General features: G+C 51.5%; 1 protein-coding gene and 1 pseudogene across 1 annotated transcript in view; one reads left to right on the top strand and one right to left on the bottom strand.

Moving 5' to 3' along the window:
• Positions 1 to 795: 795 nt before the first annotated feature.
• LOC109449225 (small ribosomal subunit protein eS6) lies at positions 796 to 1547 on the top strand (annotated as a pseudogene).
• A 10081-nt stretch (positions 1548 to 11628) lies between these two features.
• Positions 11629 to 21675, bottom strand: part of KCNK3 (potassium two pore domain channel subfamily K member 3) — a 37143-nt gene continuing 27096 nt past the window's right edge. The window contains exon 2 of the mRNA XM_074331806.1: positions 11629 to 14922. Coding sequence (XP_074187907.1) covers positions 14003 to 14922 — 920 coding nt within the window. The 3' untranslated portion in view covers positions 11629 to 14002. The remainder of the gene's footprint in view (positions 14923 to 21675) is intronic.

Here is a 21675-nt window from a genome sequence, read left to right as displayed (position 1 = left end):
ATCCAAAAACTTGTACCCGAGTATTTAGAGCAGCATTACTCATAATAGTCAGAAAAGTAGAAATGACTCAATGTCCATCAACCGATGAAGGGATAAACAAACGAGGTGTATCCACACAATGGAATATTAATCAGCAACAAAAAGGAATGAAGTACTAATATATGCTATAAAATGGGTGAACCTTAAAACGCTATGCTAAATGACCGAAGCCAGCCACAGAGGACCAAATTCCATGTGATTACATTTATGTGAAATGTCCAGAATAGGCAACACTATGCACAAGGTAGATTAATGGTTGCTTACACCTGGGAGGTATTGAGGATGAGTGACTGATAATGAGGACGATGTTACTGTGTTTCTTTTTGTGGGGGAGATGAAATGTTCTAGAATTAGATTGTGGTGGTGGTTGCATAACCCTGTGAATATGCTAAAACCACTGAACTGTATACTTTATTGGGTGACTTTTTATGGTATGTGAATTGTGTCTTAATAAAGGTATTAACAAAAATTTAATACAAAACAAGACTAGAAACATAAAAGGGAAATGGACAATGAGTATAACCAGACAATCTGTGGAAAAAGAAATACCTCGTTCAACTTCACTCATAAGAGAAATGAAAATTAAGAGTCTAAAGAACACCATTTTCACCTCTCAATGGGGGAAATTTTAATCAAAGTATGACAATGTAATGTTGGGCAGGCTGTAGGGAAACACTTTGTACACCGATGGTGGAAATCAAGACAGTACAGCTTTTTTTCGCGGCACCTACCTGGGAGGCAGTTGGCTGCTTCAGGATGAAGGAGAACATCTCTTTTCCAGCCACTGTCTGCCAGAAACTCATTGAAGTAGATGATGATGCAAACCTCGCACGTTTTATGAGGAGCGTATGGCCATAGAAGTTGCTGCTGACATTGTGGGTGAAGAACGGAAGGGTCATGTGGTTAGAATTAGTGGTGGGAAGGACACACAAGTTTTCCTCATGAAGCAGGATGTCTTGACCCATGGCCATGTCCGCCTGCTCCTGAGTATGGGGACAAAAAAGGACTGGAAAAAGAAAGTACAGTCTGTTCTGTTGGCGTTGTGGATGCCAATCTGAGTGTTCTCAACTCGGTCATTGTAAAAAAGGAGGAGGAAGATATTCCTGGTTTTACTGATACTGCTGTGCCTCGTCGCCTGGGGCCCTAAAGGGCTAGCAGAATCTGCAGTCTCTCTAAAGAAGATGACGTCCGCCCCTGAGTTGTGAGCAAGCCTCTAAACAAAGAAGGTAAGAAACCTCGGACCAAAGCGCCCAAGATTCAGCGTCTTGTTAGTCCATGCGTCCTGCAACACAAATGTGGGCGTATTGCTCTGAAGAAACAGCGAACTAAGAAAAATAAGGAAGAGGCCACAGACTATGCTCAACTTTTGGCCAAGAGAATGAAGGAGGCCAAAGAAAAACACCAGGAACAGACTGCCAAGAGATGTAGGCTGTCCTCTCTGAGAGCTTCTACCTCTAAGTCTGAGTCCAGTCAAAAATGAGATTTTCTAAGAGTAATAAATAAATAAGATCAGACATTAAAAAAAGGAAAAAGAAAGGAAGGAAGGAAGGAAGGAAGGAAGGAAGGAAGGAAGGAAGGAAGAGAAAGAAAATCAAGACAGTACAACCTCTGAAGAGGGCAATTTAGTAAAATCTATGAAAATTACACATGTACAGTATTTACCCCAGCATGAAGCTGCCATGTGCCTCTGGACTGTCTGCCTCTAGATTTGTTTGACATGAGCTAATAAGGCCGTCAGTATTTAAACTCTTATGTTGGTTTTTCTGGTATCTGAGATCAAAATGATTCAGAACTGATAATCCCAGCAATTCCACTTTTAGGAATTGATTCTATAGGTTTTCCCATATGTGTTTGTTATAGCAGCAGATTGGGAGTCACATAAATGTCCACCAAAAGGAAAGGAGTTAAATAAATGGTGGCACCTCCATATACCCCACAGAGGGAATACTGTGAGTCTTTACATAGGAACAAGTCTGCTCTTTATGTGCTAATGTGCAATCACCTCCAAAATACCTTAAGTGCCCAGTGAAGGAAATGCTACCTTTTATGTAAAAAATGAGAAAATATGTATACTTTTAAATATACAGTCTCCGGATAGACATGTAGACACTGATAACTCTGGTTGCCTCTCTGGCTGGGAACTGGGTGTTGGGGTGAGATTCATATTAAATTTGTATTAAATTTCACCATATACCCTTTTTGTACCTTTTTCACTCCATACCATGTGAACTGTTACCTACTCAAAAATGGTAACCAGAATAAAGGACACACTGTCAGGAAGATGGTGCATTTCCTTTACTCTTACAACTACTGGAATTGAGAGCTGCTTCCAGATGTGCAGCATCCCCTGAATACCAGGGAAGTTTGGGAAGCACAGTCTTGTTGCCCAAGCTGCGTTGTGGTCCTGGAGACTGGACATTAACTTGCTGTGTGCCTTTAGGTTGGTCACTTTCCTTCTCTGAACCCCAGCTGGACCACCTGACAACCTCAGGGCCTCCCAGATCCCAGGTTCTATTTCTAAAGGGCAGCCAATACGAGGTTCATTCCACAGCCACTAGATGGCGCGCTGCCCCTGCTGCTAACGGGGAGGTGCTGGGGCTGGGGACCATCCAGCTTTTAAAAATTTGAGTCACCTGAGGGAATTTTAACATGAAAAAAAAGCAAACCCACAGTAGTATCTTGGGCATTGTAGGGTGAGTAATTCAAGGAGAAAGAGAAGCAAAATAACAAAAACGATGGCAGAGGGCTCAGCTTCTTTGGGCTCAATTGGTGGAGGATGCAGTCAGGTGTCCTCAACCAGGACGGCAGGATGGATGGGCTTATGAGGTGGGTGGGACCCCAGGCCTGGCTCAAGGTTTCAGTCTCTCTGTCAGTTCTGGATGCCTCGGCTGGGGCAGAGAGCCTTAAAGGATGTGGGTTGTGGAGTCAGGGTGAAGGGTCTGTTGACCTCTCTGAGCCTCTGTTTCCCATCTGTAAAATGGGTATAATAGTCATAGCTGTCTTATAGGGTCGACCTGGCAAATGAAGTATAATAGGTAGTTCTCTTAGCAGTCTCTGCCCTTGACATGTTAGATGAGTTCAGTAAATGTAGCTGTCAGGTGTATAAAGAGTGAAGAAGCTGCTTCTGCTAAGGCACCTTCTCCCAGAGATTGATATCCATGGCTCGGAGCCTGGATGGGAAGCATGAGGGCTTCTTGGAGGAGGGAGTTCTCTGGTTTGAGGCAGCAGTATCCCAAACTATTGTGGAGACAAAGCTAATCATTGCTGGGCTCTGAAGGCATTCCCTAGCCATCCAATGTAGACAGTTCCCAGATTTTACTTTTTATGGGGACATGTGAGGAAAGTACTGCGTATCTTAGCTTAAAAGCGGTTCTGTTTAAATATTATAAAATGTAAACTCAATGGAAAAAGAAGGGAGGATGGCCTTTTAAAGAAATTTTTGGCCAAAGCCAGCATGTGAAACTGCTGGAAATCAGTAGGACTGTTAATGTGTAATTTTTAGCGACTCTGGGCAAAATGACCTTTTCTCCACAGCAGAGATGGGCTTTAGCGAGGAGGGGGCAGGCAGAGTAATTGCGTCAAGGAGGACAGTCTTCTCTAGAGTGAAAAGTGACCCTGTGGGAGTGGCATTAAGCACCTCCTTGCTCTTTTCCCCAGCGCCTCCCCAAGCTATGTGCCTGCAGCAAAGGGCACCCTTTTCTTCCACACGAAGGGACTGCTTGTGCACCACATGAGGCTGTGCCTTCCAGAAGGAACTCCTTTTCAATTCCACCGAAGGAGCAGCCCAGCTTGCTTTAGACCTGGGAGAGTGGAGTGGGAATTGGTTTTCCTTTCTCCCGAGTAGAGACACCCGTTGACGTTGACCTTTGCTTGATGTCTGGCTTGTGTAGCAACCCCGTATGGATTGTTTGTTACACCTTGAAACAGATCTGGCTTCACGTGACATTGGTAACACCATGCGTATAGCAGTTCTGGGGTGGGCAGAATTAACCAGAAGCTTTGGCGACCTCCCCACTGACCCTCTGGTAAGGAGGTGTAGGGAACTTACACCTCAGCCCGGCCACCAGGACACACTGAGGTATGGGTGGGCTGCTTGGTGGACCTGGGTGGGCCATGTTCAATGCCTCTGTACCTTGTTTTTTAGCAACGGCTGTTTTGAGATAACACTGACATATAATAAACTGTACATATTTAAAATGTTGAATTTGATAAATTTTGATGTGTGAAACTGCCAGCACAGTCCTGATTACACCAAACCTTCCCTGCGCCCCTTTTTAATGCTCCTCTTGCCACCATCCGATCCCCTCCCCTGCAACCCTCGATCTGCTTTCTGTCCCTCTAGATTAGTTTACACTTTCCCTAGCTTTATATGAATGGAGTCCTGCAGCGTGTACTCTTCTTTTCAACTGACTTCTTTCACTCAGGTGATTTGGGCTCGTCCATGCTGCACGGATCTCTGGGTCATTCCTTGGTGTTGCTGAGTAGGAGGTCGTCCTTGGGATGCATGTGCTCCGTTGGTTTATCCATTTACCTGCTGGTGGACGTTTGGGTTGTTTCCAGTGCCTGGTGGTTACAAGCTTGTGGCTTGTGTTGATGTGGAAGGAAAGCTAGCCAGGGAGCCAGGAGCCCCTGGCTCTGTCACCTACTCACTGCTTGCTCATCCCCTCCCCTCTGTGAGCCTCCGTGTTCACTTGTAAAACAGAAAGCATTGTACTCATGGTTCCTCAGTTCCTTCCAGCTCTGATAGCCAGCTGTTTATGTTTCCACGTTGTTCCAGCACTCCATGCCCCATGCCACCCTGCTGTGCTTGTGGTTGTGGTGGGAGCAGACAATGGAGTCTGGGTCTGGGCACCATACTGCCCAGGCCTCACTCTGGAGCCCCGAGGAGGAAGTCCCTGTTGCTTATCAGTTCCTTAGGCTAAGGAGTTTGGAGTTAGCAAGGGCTGCCTGACTGGCCCATGAATCCTGGGCAACGCTTGTCCAGGCTCTGCTTGAGCACCCCAGGGATGCGTGTCTCTGCCAGGGTGCTGCAGCCGCACCCACCTTTGTCAGCAGAAAGCTGAGCCTCTGATTCCACAGGCTCTGGGGGCCCGGGCAGGGTGGGGTAAGCTGGGTTGCCGCTTCTTTCCCTCCCTCTCTGACTGGCCACCCTCCCTGTCTCCCAGCAGCCTCAGCAGTGCCCTACTTAGACCCCAGGGAGGGGTCTGCCCATCTGTTCACCACGATGGGCTGGAGGGGGCGGGATGGCAGCAGATTCATATCACGTCTGTGGTGCCAGATCTGGGAGATTAATCCCAGGTCGCTCAGGTCTCGGGAACACTGGTGTGGTTTCCCTGTAGCCTGATGTCACCCCACCCACCCGCTGCTGCCTCTGGGGGGATCAGGAAGGGCTGAGCTCAGGCTTACTCTGTTTTCCAGAGGCCACTAAAGCAGTAGCTGGGTCCCCCTGCTAGCCTGGGAGGAGCACCTGGGAAGCTGAGAAAACAGTGGCACAGTGAGCCAGAGCGTGTGGTGGTCAGGCATGGAAGGTGGAACACATAGCCTTGGGTTCAAAACCTGGTTCTGCCACTTACTGGTCGGTTGACTTTGGGCAAGTGATGGGACCTCCCTGTACCCCAATTTCCTCTCCCAGGAGATGGAGACAACTGTGCCTACATCCGCAGGGCTCTGCTGAGGACCTGGTAATACACCTAGCCCAGCTCCTGGCACTCACTTAACAAATTTCCTTTGCTTCGCCTACCCCAGCCCTAGCTGACCTAAGAGTCCTGGACATCAGCAGTTTCCTATGGCAGATCTCAACTGTTGGGGCCATCACGACTATTCCAGTGACTGCCCTCCTATCTGCTCTCCTCAGGGACAGGCCAGTTGCCTGAGAGAGGAGCCTAGCCTGAGCTGGGAAAGGGATGAGAAGGACAGTGTTCAGCTCAGGAGCTGGGGCTGGGTGTGGGCTGGGCAGAGCTGAGCTAAATGAAGAAGCCCAAATGAGGGGGTGAAGGCTGAGCCAGGCAAGGAAGCACCTGCTATTTTCAGCAAGTTCAAATCCCCAGCTCAGGTCGCTGACACCCTGGGGGGGCAAGGGAACTGTGGACTGGAGCCCAGCCACCTGCGAGCTTTGATCAAACAGACAATTTTAGAGCACAGATAAAAGGAAGTGGTAAGTAGCAGAAGCCAGTAACAGTTCACCAGGAACATGCTGGAATAAATGTCACCCTGAATTAATGGTCCTCTATTAGGGCCTGTTCTCTTTGATATTTTCATCAAAGGCTTGAATAATGGCACAGAAAACTGGATTATCAAATCTGTGGGTGGTGTGGAGCTGGGAGAGAGCAGGATAGATTTAATAGTGGAACCAGGCGTCAACATCTGGAACATCATCAAAAGCTTGGCACCAACCAGATGAGATCTAGTAGTGCTAAGTCAATGAGATGTTGCACTGACATTAAAAAGAGCAACTGCTTAGCTTCAGTGCAGGAGAGGCCTGGCTTGAAAGGGACAGAACAGACACTGACTTTTTCTCTTGCCCTGGTATTAACTACCAGAATGTATAGTCAAGGACAGAGAGATGTCCTTAGACCTTGCTGGCCTGGATAAATAAGCAGAGATCAGAGAAAGGAAGGAGGGTCACTTTAATTGTGACTTGTTAGTCTGGGGGAAGAATGCTATGACTTCCCCACCTAGCTAGGTCGGTGCAGCAGGCTCCCAGGAATCACTCTTAGAAACCACAAGAAGGGGACTTGGCATCTTCCTTTCAGGTTGGATGTCTACGTGAGAGATGAACGTGCTGGTCCACCCTCTACCTGTTTGAACAAGGGTAAAGGGCACTGGGGAGAGGTGACAGGTTCACTGGAGGCCGTCTGCACTCACACTGTCCGGCAGGGTCAGGATGTGTGAGTGTCCTGTGGGCCAAGTGGACACTGGAATATGGCTGGGCCACCTTTGGATTTTTATAGTCTTCCACCCAAGAGAGCTGGCTGCGAGGCCAGAAGAGGCTGGTGGGGGAAGGATGACCCTCCAAAGGCTTGAGCTGTGGTGACACTGGGCTGGCCCTCTATGGAACAGGGCAGTAAAGAGGCTCTTGTTTGCGTTCTAAAAACCCCTCGTGGGGCGTGGGAGAGCCAGTGCAAGGAGGGCTTCCATTGTCTTTCGAGTCCCTCTTCCCCAGCCTGACTGGAACAGTCAGAAATAGAAGGTGGGCGTGGGGGAGGAGAACACGCCTCCTCCCCTTTCTAAGTCTCTTGGGCTGAAGGATGGTTTATTCCGGGAGCAGGGAGGGGAGAATATTAGCATTAAAATGGACTTGAGATTAAAGTTTTAAACTGGACTAGACTGGACTTCCTTCTACCCAAGAGTGACCACAAAGCTTTGGAATTGGCCCCAGCTACTATATATATATATATATATATATATATATATATATTTTTTTTAAAGGTTTTTGTTTTGTTTTGTTTTGTTTGTCTTGTTTTTATTTATTTATTTTTTTTTAGTGTGTTTTTCCAGGACCCATCAGCTCCAAGTCAAGCAGTTGTTTCAATCTAGTTGTGGAGGGTGCAGCTCACAGTGGCCCATGAGGGGATCAAACAGGCAACCTTGTTAAGAGCACCGCGCTCTAACCAACTGAGCTAACCGGCCACCCTGGCCCCAGCTACTATTTAAAAGACAAGAATGGAAGACTCAACCTAGTGTTGCTAAAGCCTGTGAAGGGAGGAGAAACAAAGCCATTTCTTGTGATCCACTGGGTTCAGACAGTGCACCAATCCTGTTGCAGGAGCCTGTGGGCTATGAGGTTTTCGGCTGCCAATAATGGCAAACACATCTGGGTCTTTCACTTTCCATCTCCTGTGATAAGAGGTCCTGAGGTCAGGGGTTCCAGGGATCCCTCAATGTCACAGTGACAATTAAGCTCTCCATCTCCTCCTTCTGTCATCCTCACTATGTCCATGATGTCTTCTCTCTTGTTCACAAGATAGCTGCCACTGTTCCAGGCATCACACATAGACCTGGAAAGGTCCAGTTAGAGTAGAATGGTGTTTCCTCCGTTGTGATTTCTTTTAGGAGAAGGAAAGCCTTTCCTAGTAGCGCCAGGAGACTTCCCTGAAGAGTCTATTAACGAGAATTGAACACCCTCAGACTTAATCCAATCTTTGGAAAGATGTTTGAGGTCATCATAATTAGTTTTGTGCCTGGAACTGGGGTTGGAGAAGGGCGAACATCTAAGGAATGTCAGCCCTTTGCTGTCAAGGCAGAAGGGCGCAGGGATGGTCAATTCCATCATAGTCCCTGCCCTAAGGAGTTGGCACCACCCACAAGGCTCTCCCCAGCTGGGAGACTGAGGGGTGGGGATGTGAATCTCTTGATATTTGTCCAGACGTAGATGTGGGAAATTTCCAGCATGAGAATGACTCAACTCTAGAGATTAGCAGCTTTCATCTGAAATCAGAGTCAGTGAAGGCTGGGCTCCCACTCTGTGTATGGTGGTGTGAGGAGGGTGGAAAGTTAGGCTATCTGGACACTAATCCTGGCTACACTTTTATCTTGCTTTATGACCTTGAACATCTCACTTCCTCTCTGCAAACAAAAATCTCTTCCTTTAAAACAGAGGAGCGCAGAGTCTTTTTTCCCTCCTCCCCTTCTTCAACCTCTCCCCTGCCCACTCCGATTCAAGCCATCGTTTCTCAGTCTAGTTGTGTAGGACACAGCTCCCTGGCCCATGCTGGTATTATGAGCCTTGTGCTCCCCCCCGGCTGAGGCAAGTGGTTGCCGGACATTGGTCTGCCGCTCACAGCCGCTCACAGCAGCTCATGCTGGCTGCTGGCCGCTCTTGCTGGCTGCCAGCGGTTCCTGGTGTTAGGAGCACGGCGCTCCAACCGCCTGAGCCACCAGGCCGGCCCTGGAACCAGGGTTTTAATCAGCTTTGGGAGTGAGAAGGGGCATCAGCTGCATGCTACTTGGTGGAGATGGGGAGGTGTGCCCTGGCGTGGGGAGGCTAGCGTGGTCAGTGTGGGCAGTTGTTCTTTCTTTGGGCAGTATGTCTGTCCTGAAGAAGTCCTTCCCTGGCCCTGAACAGCCCTTATGGCCCCTGGTTTCCTGAGATGAGTTGTGGGATGCTGTTCGGCTTGGGGACAGCACTGAGCCTATAGAAAGAGCTGAACGGTCTGACATGTGGGAGTGGGGGACCCTGGGTGGAACATGATTTCTTTGCTCCATCAGAATCTGGCATCTTTGAAGGATGACATTTTAGATTACAGCCTGCCCTCTCACCAAAGTTTTGAACGAGAAGCGACGTGTTCTAGAGAGCTCTACGATACTGCCAAACCTTTGCTGAAGACATGGACCAGCATGAGGACAGGAAACAGCGAGGTGGGTGAGAACGTATGCTTAGGAGTCATCGGGCCTGGGCTCAAATCCCAGCTCTGCCACCAGCCCACGGCCTGATCTTGGCAAGTGAGCTGCTCTGAGCCTTGGTTGGAGCTGACACGTAATTGAGAATAAAATGTGTATTTGGTAATGCCATGGCCTTCAGTTATAGAAGGACTTATAAACTACATTCTTTTTAGAATTTATTGAGGGGGAGGATCAGCCTTCTCTCTTCATCAGACAATGAGATTTGGCTACATCAGCATTTCCCAAAGCGTGCTCTGTGGACCACAGGGTGTGAAGCTATACCACACAAACAGAGGGTCTGGTGTTGGGCATGACTTTGCACAAGCCTGGGGTAAGTGGAAGTAAGCAGCTGTGTTTGCTGCAGGCTTTTCAGAACCTTTGCTAAGCTAAGATGCCTTGTGAAGCTCTAGGGGTGAGTGACACGCACAGCATTTCCCCAGATTCACTTGGCCAAGGAACCAACAAGCCACACCATGGGACATGTTTTGGGAAGAGCTGACATTGCAGGCCTCTTTCTCTCTTGGCTCCCAGAAAGCTTCTGTCTCCATCTGATCTCACAGGAAGTTACCACATCAGCCCGGATCTTGGTATATTTAATACCCCACCCGCACTCTGTGGTGCTGGTTTTCTATTTTCGTTTTGCTGTACATATAGTATATATATTTTAGTGCAGGATGCCTCAGATGTTGTGTGGAAGGGAGGAGGGTGGGGAAGGCATCATCTGGAGATAAAGAGCCCATACTAAGACCACGGGCAATTCTGAGCACTTAGGAGCTGTGGGCTGGGGTGCAGTTCAGCGCTGTCACAGTTCTGAAAACTGGGATGAACGCAGCCCTTTGGAGATTCCGTTGAGCTCTGATTATTTTGTCCTGGGTGATGAAGAAAGGAGGGCAAGTGTCAGCATGTTTATGTTCTACAAGAAGTGCTTAAGAAAGTAAAAGCAACCTTGTACTGGTCACCGCTGACCTCAAAAGTGACATCATTTCTGCTGTTGCACTAAAAAAGGCAGAGGCAGTGGGCCATGGGCAGGAAGCCCTGGCTTTGATGAAGTGGTTATAGGTGCAGGTAAGCCAATGGGAGCTAAGACTGCCATAAGGGCCACAGGCCAACAAGGAACATGTCCCAGGAGACTGCTGCAGCTTCAGGGAGCAGCCAGGAGCACTGTCACACTGTGTCCTGCCTCCTGGGGGGGGGTGGTGCTGGTGCTACCACTTCTGTGTTGATCCCTGATCCCCCAATAAATACACTTCCCTCTGTGTCTTTCAGTTGATCTATGTGGGTAGGTGGGAGGACTGGGAGAGAGTGCCCCTACCCCCACCCTTTTTATTTCTTCTGTGTATTTCAATTTGCAGGGAGTAAACCATTAATGGGGAGAGAAATCAATTTAGTGTGTCGTGACCAGCATTTTATAACATGAACTGGAGTAGAAAGTAGTAGAATGCATTGGCTGTAGTAGGGGTTAAGTATTGTTTTATGAAAGAAAGATTGGTGGATAGGCATGCGGATAGATAGCTATGGGGTTGCAGTGTAAAAGGCATTGTGGATTGTACTCAGCGACATCTGGAAGCGACTGGCTAGCAGATTCCAGGGGATGGCACCAACTGGGCAGGGTGTATCTGCCCCCAGGGTCTGTCCTGGGCTCCGGGGTCCAGTCCCAGGCTGAGTTGTCCCTCTATACCCAGAGAAAAATGTACCCGGATGTCTCCCTTTGAAAGAGATATCTTTGTGTGAATCAGGCCACTGGGCCTAGGAGACCCTGCTGGAGGAGGAGGGTACCCCCACTCTTGGCTGACAGGGGTGTCACTCTCAGCTGGAGAGTGTCCAGTCAGACTCTGCAGGCTGTGTGAGGAGGGGGCACACTGGCCTTGGAATCCCCAGCTCTGGTTCTAATCCTGGGTCTGCCACTCACAGTTGTGAGACTCAAAGTAAGGGGCCTCAGTTTACTCATTTACAAGGGGATTTCTTTTCTAAGGTCTTGTCTTATTTTTATAGTTGTTCCAGGGTGACACTGAGGAAATCTGGATCTTGGAGGAAATCATAAAAGGGAAGCCAGTGTCGCCTCCAGGCTTTTCCCTAAGGCCCCTGGAAGCAAAGGGTCTTCGTCAGCCCGAGGTGCATCAGCTGGGTGTGCCTGTAGACTCCGGTGGGGGATGGCTGCTCCCTGGCAGCGCCCAGGATATACAGAAGAGAAAAGCAGCTGAGCCTGAGCCTGGTCTCCATGACAGCATTTATTAGGCGCCATTCTCAGTGTGAAGACAGATAGGCAGGAGGGGCTGAAGGGAGGCCATGGCAGCCGCAGCCTTTAGGGTCCAGGGGCTGCCCGGGGTGGGGGTGTGGGTGTGGGGGCATGTCACCCACACATATTGCATATTCTGTGGCAGTGTGCCCAGGCATAAGGCATTGGGGAAGCAGAAAGGCTGCCTGCAGTGGGAGGGGTGAGGGGGAAGCAACACTGGCCTTCCAGTGCCCTGGGAAAGACCTAGCTGAGACGGAGCCGTCTGCCACGCTCAGCCCAGGGCCATTCAGCCTCCTTCCCCACCATTTCCCTGCAACTTTGGTTGTGGCTCCCTCGGGACTGACAGGACAGGACCCCTCGAGGGCAGGGTCACACACAGGACAGAGGCATCCAGCAGTGCCCCCCACCCCGACATAAACACAGAGGACACCCCTGGGTCCTGGGCCCTGATCTCCTTGGCATGTGGGCAGTCAGCTCCTCCCACTGAGGGAGGACTCACACACAGGCCAGGCCAGACTTCTTCTCTCCTAGGGCTTTCCAGAGGCTGAGCAGATGGCTGGGTGGGGCTGAGGCTGATCACCCTGTGGGCCCCTACTCCATCTTTCCTGAATGCCAGGACTGGCCTTGCTCAGCAGTGTTAAGGAGCTGACATGGGAACAGCATGGGAGGGCAGTACTGAGTGGGGAGAGTCCCCTCACCCACCCCTTTTGCTGTCCTGAGTCAAGGTACCAGCTCTAGCTGTGTGTCCCCACAGTGGAGCTTAGGGTCTCACCTCCATCTGCTTCTGGGCTTCTGGGTTGCAGGGGGGAGAGGCAGTGGGCACACATGTCCAAGCACCCCACCTGGGAGGGGCGTTCCTTGCTGCAGCTTTAGCTTATCTCTAGCTACTTGGGACACAGGCACCAACACTGGCTGTGGCGCCAGGGATAATGTCCCAGTAGGATATCCCTGCCAGCTCTTCAGATCACTCTGCCCGATTCCCAAACTCCTAGAACCCCAGCTCCTGGCCTTTTCTGGGTGAGATGCCACCTTTCTTACTTTGGTCCCAAGGACTTCCCTGTTTGTAAGCAGGGAGTCTAGAGACTGAGGGGTCCTACCCTACCTCAGGGGCCCATTCAGAGCCCTGCCTCCTCGCCAAGTGGAATAGAGGCTGAGTACCAGCACTGGCTCAGGCCTGGGCTCTGGGTCTGGTTCAGGACCTAGTTGCCCACACAATGCCAGTGTACAGGGCAGGAGCTTCGCTTTCAGGAGTGGGCAGAGGAGTCGGAAGGAAAGGGAACTCAAGCTGGGAACAAGTAGCCTGGGTTCTTGTTCCCCTTTGCCTTTTGCTATCTCTGTCACCTTGGGCAAGTCACGTCAACTGTCTGGGTCTCACTGTCATTGGTAAAGTGGGGATGAGGGCTCCTGCCATGGAGTGACCTAACTGGAGTGTTGTGAGAACCAAATGATGAGTAGTCAGGACAGGGTTTTCAGAGGCTAAAACCCATTCCACAGCTGTCAGAGTTGGTAATTGTCAGTAGTGGCCGGGATGGCAAGTGTGAAGTTTTCTGTTTGATTCCAAGGGTAGTATCTGGAAGGCTGGATTCCCCTTGCCCACTCTGAGAATGTGACTGGAAGCCAGTTAGCGTTCATCTGCCAGTGGGACCACCCTGCAGCCTGGAGGGTCACTCCCCTTTCTGCAGCCTGTCTGTCCTTCCTTCTGTCTGCCTGCCCTCTGGGGACTAGCTTTAGGGACTGCTGGTTTTCCACTTGCTCCATAACTGCAAAGCCATGCAAAACAACACAGAGGGTCGTTGGAGGTTGGGAGACACAGCTGGGGATGAGAAAGGGGAGTGGACTGGGTGGGGGTGACCTGGACAAAGACACCCTGGCTTTTGGAGCCAAGGGAAGGTGGGAGACCTAGCAGGACAGAGGTATAAATAGAGATGCAAACGTATACGGAACACGAAGTCCCCTCCGGATATAGGGTGGGGGGGCGGGGGAGGTCTGGGTACCAACAGGGCCTCTGAGGACTGGGGAGCTCCTTAGATTTCCAAAGGGATGGGAGGCTCCCAGCTTCTGGCTTCCCTCCCCACTACACCTCCCCTCTCAAGTTTCACATTTCTCGGAATTTGCAGGGCGCAGATGGGGGCTCCAGGGGTCCTCAGAGCCCCGGCTCCTGCCGGCTGGTGCAAGCAGGCACAGTCGGAGATGGGGGAGGGCTGGGGAAAGGTGGTGAAGGGTGTGTGGGGGGCGCCCCACGGGCTAAAGGTGGCTGAGGAGGCCCCCCTCGCCAACCCCTGCTGCTCCTTGGGGCAGGACCCCCGCCCCGCCCGCGCTCCCGGGTGCTCCAGGCCCCGCGGGCGTTCACACGGAGCTCCTGCGCTTCATGAGGCCGCGGAAGGCGGACAGGCTGTGCAGGCCCGTGGACACGGAGCTGATGGCGGAACGTTGCGCCCCGCTGCAGAGGCAGCGGTGCGAGGGCGTGTCGCTGTAGCGGCCTCCCCCTCCCGGCGACGAGTGGCTCTGCTCCACGCACGTGTCGGACGTGGAGAGGTCCCGCGGGATGATCATGGGGATGGAGTACTGCAGCTTCTCGCGGCTCTTGTACCAGAGGCACGAGCACATGGACTGGAAGTGCAGCACCTCGGCGTAGACGTTGCGGAAGCCGCCACCGCCGCTCGCCGCCGCCGTGGACGAGGCGGTGTCTGTGGTGTGCGCGCTGCCGCCCGCGCCTCCCCCGCCGCCGCAGCTCCCGCCCGCCTGCCCGTTGCGCGTGAGCAGCGCGCGGTGCTCGGCGTCGCGCTTCTCATCCTCGGCGTTCATGGTCATGAAGCGCAGCACCACGAGGTTGAGGAAGGCGCCGATGACCGTGAGGCCCGTGAGGATGTAGACGAAGCTGAAGGCCACGTACTGCGGCTGCGTCTGCAGCGCCTGGTCCTTCTGCAGCGCCACGTAGTCGCCGAAGCCGATGGTGGTGAGCGTGATGAAGCAGTAGTAGTAGGCCTGGAAGAAGGTCCAGTGCTCGTAGTAGGAGAAGGCGGCGGCGCCGATGCACAGTGTGCTGATGCACGAGAAGAAGCCGATAAGCACCATGTTGGCCATGGACACGTCGGCGCGCCGCATGCCCAGCCCCCTCTTGGCGCGGTGCAGCAGGTACTTCACGAAGGTGTTGATGCGCTCGCCGAGGCTCTGGAACATGACCAGCGTGAGTGGGATGCCCAGCAGCGCGTAGAACATGCAGAACACCTTGCCGCCATCCGTGCTGGGCGCTGCGTGGCCATAGCCTGGGGGGAGAGGAGTTAAAGCACACACTGTGGGGCTGCCCTCCCGGAACCTTCCTCCCTTCCCCTTTCTCGGCCCTTCACCTCCCCCACCTTGTAGAGTCCGGCCTCTCCTTCCTTCTAGCCGAAGAGAAGACAACACACACAGATAGGAGCATGCCTTGTCCCCACGTGCTGTGCTAGTTTCTTGCTGATTCTCGGTTACTCTTGTGATAATTCAATAGGGTTGGTAGGAAGGAAGGAGGAAATGGAGGATTAGGTGATTTTCCCAAGGTGACACTGTTTCGAAGCAGCACAACCTGTTATTTGAACTGTTTGGCTTCAAAGTCCTGACACGTCTTCTCTACCTAGAGAAGGAGCTGACTCGTGGGGCTGTTGGAAACTTTGTCCAGAGACAGCGGGATGGTGTGACGGATACTGGCAAGTCAGTCGGGAGACCTGGTTCTAGTTCAGTGTCTGTGGGCTTTAGACCTGGGCCTCACTTTCCTTGACTCTAAGGGGAGAAGGTTGGACTATACGGGTTCTGACATCCTGGGATTCGGTGTGGAGGGAGGGAAACCGAGGCCTGGATGTCTGCTTGATGATTTCCCTCTTGTTAGCCAAGGCAGCTGGGGTCCTCCAGTCTCCCTGAGGCAGTTGGCCCCACCGGTATCAGAAGAGAAAGGAGACAGCACCTCACCCCCACCCACAGCTGGATGAATTAGTGCTCCAGGGTCCTCATCAGTCTGGGCCTAGGGGTCATCCTCTGTGCCTGGTCCCAAAGTAAGTTCTGTCCTTGTGGGGAGGTGCTATTGCTCTTGTCAAAGCAGGAGCTCTGGGTGTCCTTCCAGGTGTTACTGTCACCAGCCAGCAACCCTAAGCCCTACCTCCCCCAACCCCACGCCCCAAGCCAGGAGACAGACAAAGGCAAAGCCTCCTTTTGAGCAAACCATTAAATGGCCTGTGGGGAGACCTGGAGGGTAATGGACGCTGGATGGGAACTCAGAAGCCCTAGGCACAAGTTCTGGCTGTGTGACCTTAGGCAAATTACTCCCCCTTTCTGAGCATGTTTCCTCATTTGTAAAATGAGTTCTACTGGTTCTGGCCCTGGCCCTTGTTTTCTTCACTGGGCTGTTAAGATATTTATTACTTTCACTAATAGGATGATTAATAATAATAATAATAATAATAATAAAAATAGTGCTGGCAGGTTTTCCAATTTTTCCTCTTTTCTAAGCCTCATCAAAACTTAACCAAATGCTGCTTCTTTCATGCAGTCATCCTGGATTCTTCATAGGGGTAGGTGATCTCTGTTTTGTGTGGCACTGAGAATGTTCAGCTTTAGACTCCAAGGCCAAAATTATCACCACCCCCTGTTCCATCCCCCAGGGCCCCCAAGTATATATGTACAGATAAACACTAGGTTGGGGTGATGGGGTGAGCACTGCTGGACCTTGTCATCTTCCTCTCTAGTTACCCTCTCCACATTGCCAGCCATGCCCATGGAGTATGCCCAAAATACTCCATGGGCATCATGTTTGATGACTGAATGGCAGGGCAGGATACTGTGTGCTTTGGTGTCTGATCTGAATTCAAATCCTAACTCTGCCATGGACTGTGCATGTTTTTTTAAACCTCCCTGAGCCTTAGTTTCCACATCTATAAAATGGGGTTAATAAGCACACCTGCCTCACAGAGCATTTGTGGAGAAATAAGTGAGGTAATGCGTTTAATGTACTTAGCCTAGAGCCTGGTACACATCAAGTGCTCAACATCAGCTCCCTGCGACGAGTAATGAATGAAGTACCTGATTGCTCTCGTATTTCCAAGAGAGCACCTGGGCTGAGGGGCAACTCAGTTCCAGTAAAGCTGGCATCTCTGTCAGCCCAAGGCCATTTGACTCTTAAAGCTCAGGGAGGTCTGGGGACAGCTTGGGGTGTGTGGGCTGCCCTTAGAATGGGTTCTGCTGGCCCCCATCACAGAATCCAGCTGGTGACAGTGCCAGGGGCCTGGACAGCTGAGCTGGTGAGCCACCGTGCCTGGCCCTTCCATGCCTCAGCAGGGTGAGAACAGATTGTGCTTGCCAGCTCAGCCATGGCAGCCAGACCACAACTCACCTCGACAGCTGGGCAGGCTCCAAGCCAGAGTTGCTTCTCATCCTGTCCTTCCCTGTCCCCCAAGCCGGCAACACACAGGATGTGGGGGAGGGCATGGCACTCTGGACAGGGCTGGACAGGGATTGGGTAGCATGGACCCCAGGTCCAGCCCCAGCTTGACCACATGCTGGCTGTGTGACCCTGGGCAAATCCATCCCCGTCTCTGGACCTCTTGCCTTGCCTGCACTCTGGGGAGTTGAACCACAGCTGTTAATCCTACCTGGCTGCCTGCCAGAGCTGCAGTCAGGAGTAAAGGAGAGACTGGACGTGAAAGTACTTCAGAACCTGTGCAGTTTGTGATAGTAGCAGTGGTGAGAGAAGCAGTGGTGATGGGATCTCACAGGGGAAAGTTGGCCTGAGAGTAGCCCTGGGGGCGGGAGCAATCTCTGTGGGGTCAGGCAGTCATATCCCATCATCAGGGAAAAGAACCCTCTCTCACCACCACCACCACCACCACCACCTCACCCCATGTTTGTTCATAGGCTGTGACTTCCGGCCCACCATCCTTTAGGAAGACCTGGTGCTCACCTGCATTGCAGCCTCACTGCCCATTGTGGGCTGCCCACAAGGCCCCCAGCTGCAGGGGTTCTCTCCCCAATCTGAATACAGCCCACGTCCCAGCAGACATGACGGCCACCTTTCCCCCAGTGCTTTCCTCACAACGTCCTCCTCCGTGCCTCTGGCTGCCCAGATCCTGAGTGCCCTCATGCTTTTCCCATCTCCCAGAGAAGTGACAGCTCTTTTGCTTGTCTGGCTCCTGTTGAATTTAGTGATTTTCAAAGCAAGTCGCCCACTGAGGCTTAACCAAAGGCTCTTACCAGGCCACAGCCTCATGCCCCACTACAGCCACTGTCCTGTCCAGGTTGGCCCCGGGCTGGATGTGCCTTACCCTTGGGGTCAGATGTCCCCCAGGGCCCACTGTCACTTCCTACCACAGGCTGAGGCTTAAGGTCTTATCCTTCAGGTACATTTTTAACTTTAATCTTCAAAAACTTCCTACGAGGTCATTATGATGACTATCTCCATTTTATATTTAGAGTAATGAAGGCTGGAGAGTCTTCGTGAATTGGCCAAGGCCACTAGGACTTTTTGACTCATTGCTCCTTCTGATGCCTCAGAGCCTAGGAAAGGTGACCAGAATGGGAAACAGGCCCTGAGAGGGGAGCATTCCATTTGGACCCTCATCCTTGGGCACTGCGCTGAGCTGGACATTGCAGAAACGGCAACCGGGGTGCAATGCCCAGGGAATCAGATGCTTTTCCAAGTATCGGACCCAGGGTCACCATGCCCCTGCCCCTTCGCCTGTTCCATTGTCACTAGGTGAAAGGACAAGGGAGCTGTGAGGACCTGCTGACGTGGGCGCCCAGCGTGGAGGGGTGCCAGCTGGGGTGGAGCCACTCCCAGGGGACCCTGGAACTTCTGGGAAGTAATTGGGAGTTTGGTAAGGCCTGTCTGCCTGCCAGCGGGCCTGCTGCCGGCCTGGTCCTTGCCCACGTCAGGCTTGGGTTTATGAGGGAGAGAGGGGCAAAAGGTAGTCCCCCTCTTCTCCCTCTGTCCAGCCCTGTGTCTCTGGGTGAGGGGCTCCATGTGTCCTGTGTGTCACTGACACACAGAGAGGCTGTGCTCTGGGACTGGTTCTTTGAGGACGCCCCCTCACAGTATTCGATGGACTGACTAGTCAGAGAACTTGCCCCAACCATGAGACTCTAGCTGCTGCCTCTCAGAGCGCTGACCCGGGCTGTCCCTGCCCCTCCTCTCCCAGCCACCCTGTATGAATCCACTGAAAAAACAAAGGTTCTCAGAGCCAGACAGGCCCTTAGTGATCATGTGGCCTCGTCCTTATATTGTACAGAGGAGAAAATGGGGGCCCAGAGAGGGAAAGTGAACTTCTCAAGGTCACCCAGCTGGTGAATGGCAGAGCCAGGACTGTAACCCAGGATACTCAGTTCCAAACCCAATGCTCTATTCTCTGCCCTCTGGCTCAGCATGACCAAACTTGACCTGTTCATTCAATCAGGGCCCAGCAGTTCCTGAGTGGGAGCAACTCAGCTAAGTGATAGCCCTGGCACCTGGCTGGAGGCATGGACTCTACCTGCGGAAGCCAGGTGGTTGGATATAAAAATTAATTACGTGGTTGGTCATAAAGATTAATTACAAACATTTTGGGGCAGCAGGAAAAATGAGAATTGACATGGGAATCTTGGGTGTCAGTTCTCTTCTCCTCCTGGCGTTGCCAGAGGGCTCAGAAACTGGCTGGAATCCTGCCTTCCAGGGACGTGCAGAGGGTTGGGTGTCATCGTACCTCTTAGCGGACTTTCTCTCCCTGTGGCCTATTTCCTTCTGGTCAAAACACAAGTAGCCAGTCTTAGCCCTTGGTAATGGTCTTGGCTGGACTGGGCTCAGCTGCGTGCTCCCCATTGATCTCATATGCCCACTGGCCTGACCTTGTACTCCCGGTCTAGCTGGCCACAAAACCACAGCCTGGGGTGGAAGAAAGAGCATGGGGGTAGGAGGCAGGAGATCTGGGGGTCTGACTTGGCCCTTACTTGAACTAGCTTCGTGCCTTTGGCAAGTCGTTTCCCCTCTCTGGGCCTCAATTTTCCTCATCTGTAACATGGGAGGATAGGGCAAGATAAAAGGTTCCTACCTTTTTTCTTGCTATGGATGCCTTTTGTGATTTTTTTCTGTTCACCCACCCTTTCATAGAGCCTAAATTTTGAACGATTATAATTATGAAGTTCAATACATTGATCAGTACAGTGTAGCTACTACATAGGACATGCACTGAATAGAGAATTGTGATGGCAATAATTATTTTCCCATCAAAGTTAATTAAGAACACATCTGCCAATCACAACTTCTGATTAGCATGGGATAACTGATTCTATGAGACTGAATTAAGTTATTGTTATGTTTTTGAAATAACTGAACATAGATGTTTCTATTTTCCACGGGGGAATTTCTGTGTTTAGTGGTGTAGATGAGAGCACAGCCTCTGGAACCAGATAGTTTTCAACTTTGGTCGAGTTACTTAATCTTGTAAGTGCCTCAGTTTCCTCATCAGTAAAGTGAGAATAGTGATGTACTTACCTCATAGAGTTGCTGTGGGGATTTGATGAATTAGTAGACTTACAATGCTTAGGACCTTAGGATCAATAAATATTAATCATCAGTATGAGTATTTTGGGGAACATGTAGATTAGATGGTCTTTAAAATTCTTTTTGGCATCACCATTCTATGATCAGTGTTTCCCACAGTTAATATCCTGGAATACCAGTTCCATGGACTGTTAGTAACTGTTGGGTGAGAAAAGGGTTGCCTGGCTAAATTAAACTGGAGGGAGGCTGAATTTAACAGGATTTGTTGCCATTTGATTTAAGTGTTAGCTTTATCAGAGCCATCCACGTATTAATGTGCAAAGCCAAAGTTGGGAGAACGCGCTGTTTTCCCACTTATTTGACCTTCTCATGCTTTTGTCACCGGGCATATTGCGGGACAAGTATTCCCTGAAGCAGTTTGGGAAATGCTCCTCTGCAGCATCAAGAACTCTAACGTCCCTCTTCCAAGACTTTGAGATTCTCTGATGTCCCGTCTCTGGTTGGCTCAGCCCTTCTGTAGATTAGACACACACTGCCCTTGGCAATGCCTGGCTGCGATCTGTTTCCTGGTTCCCTGTAGACCTAGTTATCTAGTGTAAATATGGGCACTGGCTGGGCTAATGTTTGCCGTGAGGGAAGATGGATGAGTGACCTGTGGCCTGAGGTGCCCAAAGGCTGAGAACTGTGGGCCTAGCTGGGCTGATACAAAGCTGGACATGCAGAGGGGGCCTGACTTCAGGGTGCTGCCTAGGCCTGGTGAGGCAGCCAGAGAGAAGAAGGCTTGAGGGAGACACAGGTGCTCCAGAGGGGGCTGGGCTCTTCTGTTGCGCTGAGCCTCAGGGGCACCTCAGAAAGATCTGGGAGGACCCTGCCTCCTCAGGGGCCAGAGGCACACACAGGATAGGGAGCTGCCCCTTTGGTCTAGAAGTGGTAGCAGTGGGGAGCCAGGAAGTGGGACAGGAGGCTCACAGGAGCCTAATTGGTATGGTAAAGGAGATGAGGCAGAAAGAAGCTGGCAGCGGTGCCCAGGCCCTCAGGAGGGAGGGAGGAGGCTGCCCAGCTTGATGGAGTTGGGGAGAAGTATAGCCTTCTCCTCCATCCTTTAGAATCCAACTCAGATACCACGTTTTCCAAGAAACTTCCGGGATCCTTCCCAGAGCTGGAGGGGCCTCTTCCCCTGCCTGACTCAAATGCCTAGTGCTTGTTCGATCACATCTGCAGAGTTCTGCAGGGCTCTGAGCTTCTGGAGGGCCAACAAGTCCCCTCAGTGTCCTGCACAAGGCCAGTTGAGAGCAGCTGCTCAGAAAATACTGTTCAACCCAGACGGCCCTGAAGTCTGGGACGTGGATGGGAGAAACCTCCCCTTAGACACCCAGCAGGGGGAAGGGAGGTGGCCGTGGCAGAGGGCCTTTAGTGACTCATATCTCCTACCCTCTCTGTGGCCCCAGGCCCCTGAAAAAGGAGGTCAGCTTCAGGGCCCCAGAAGGAATCCCCCCCTGCCAGGGGCCTGGCTAAGGCCCAT

Source organism: Rhinolophus sinicus, linkage group LG05 (genome assembly GCF_036562045.2).
Source record: "Rhinolophus sinicus isolate RSC01 linkage group LG05, ASM3656204v1, whole genome shotgun sequence".
Taxonomy (NCBI): Eukaryota; Metazoa; Chordata; class Mammalia; order Chiroptera; family Rhinolophidae; genus Rhinolophus; species Rhinolophus sinicus.
This window is presented reverse-complemented; position numbering and strand designations above follow the sequence as displayed.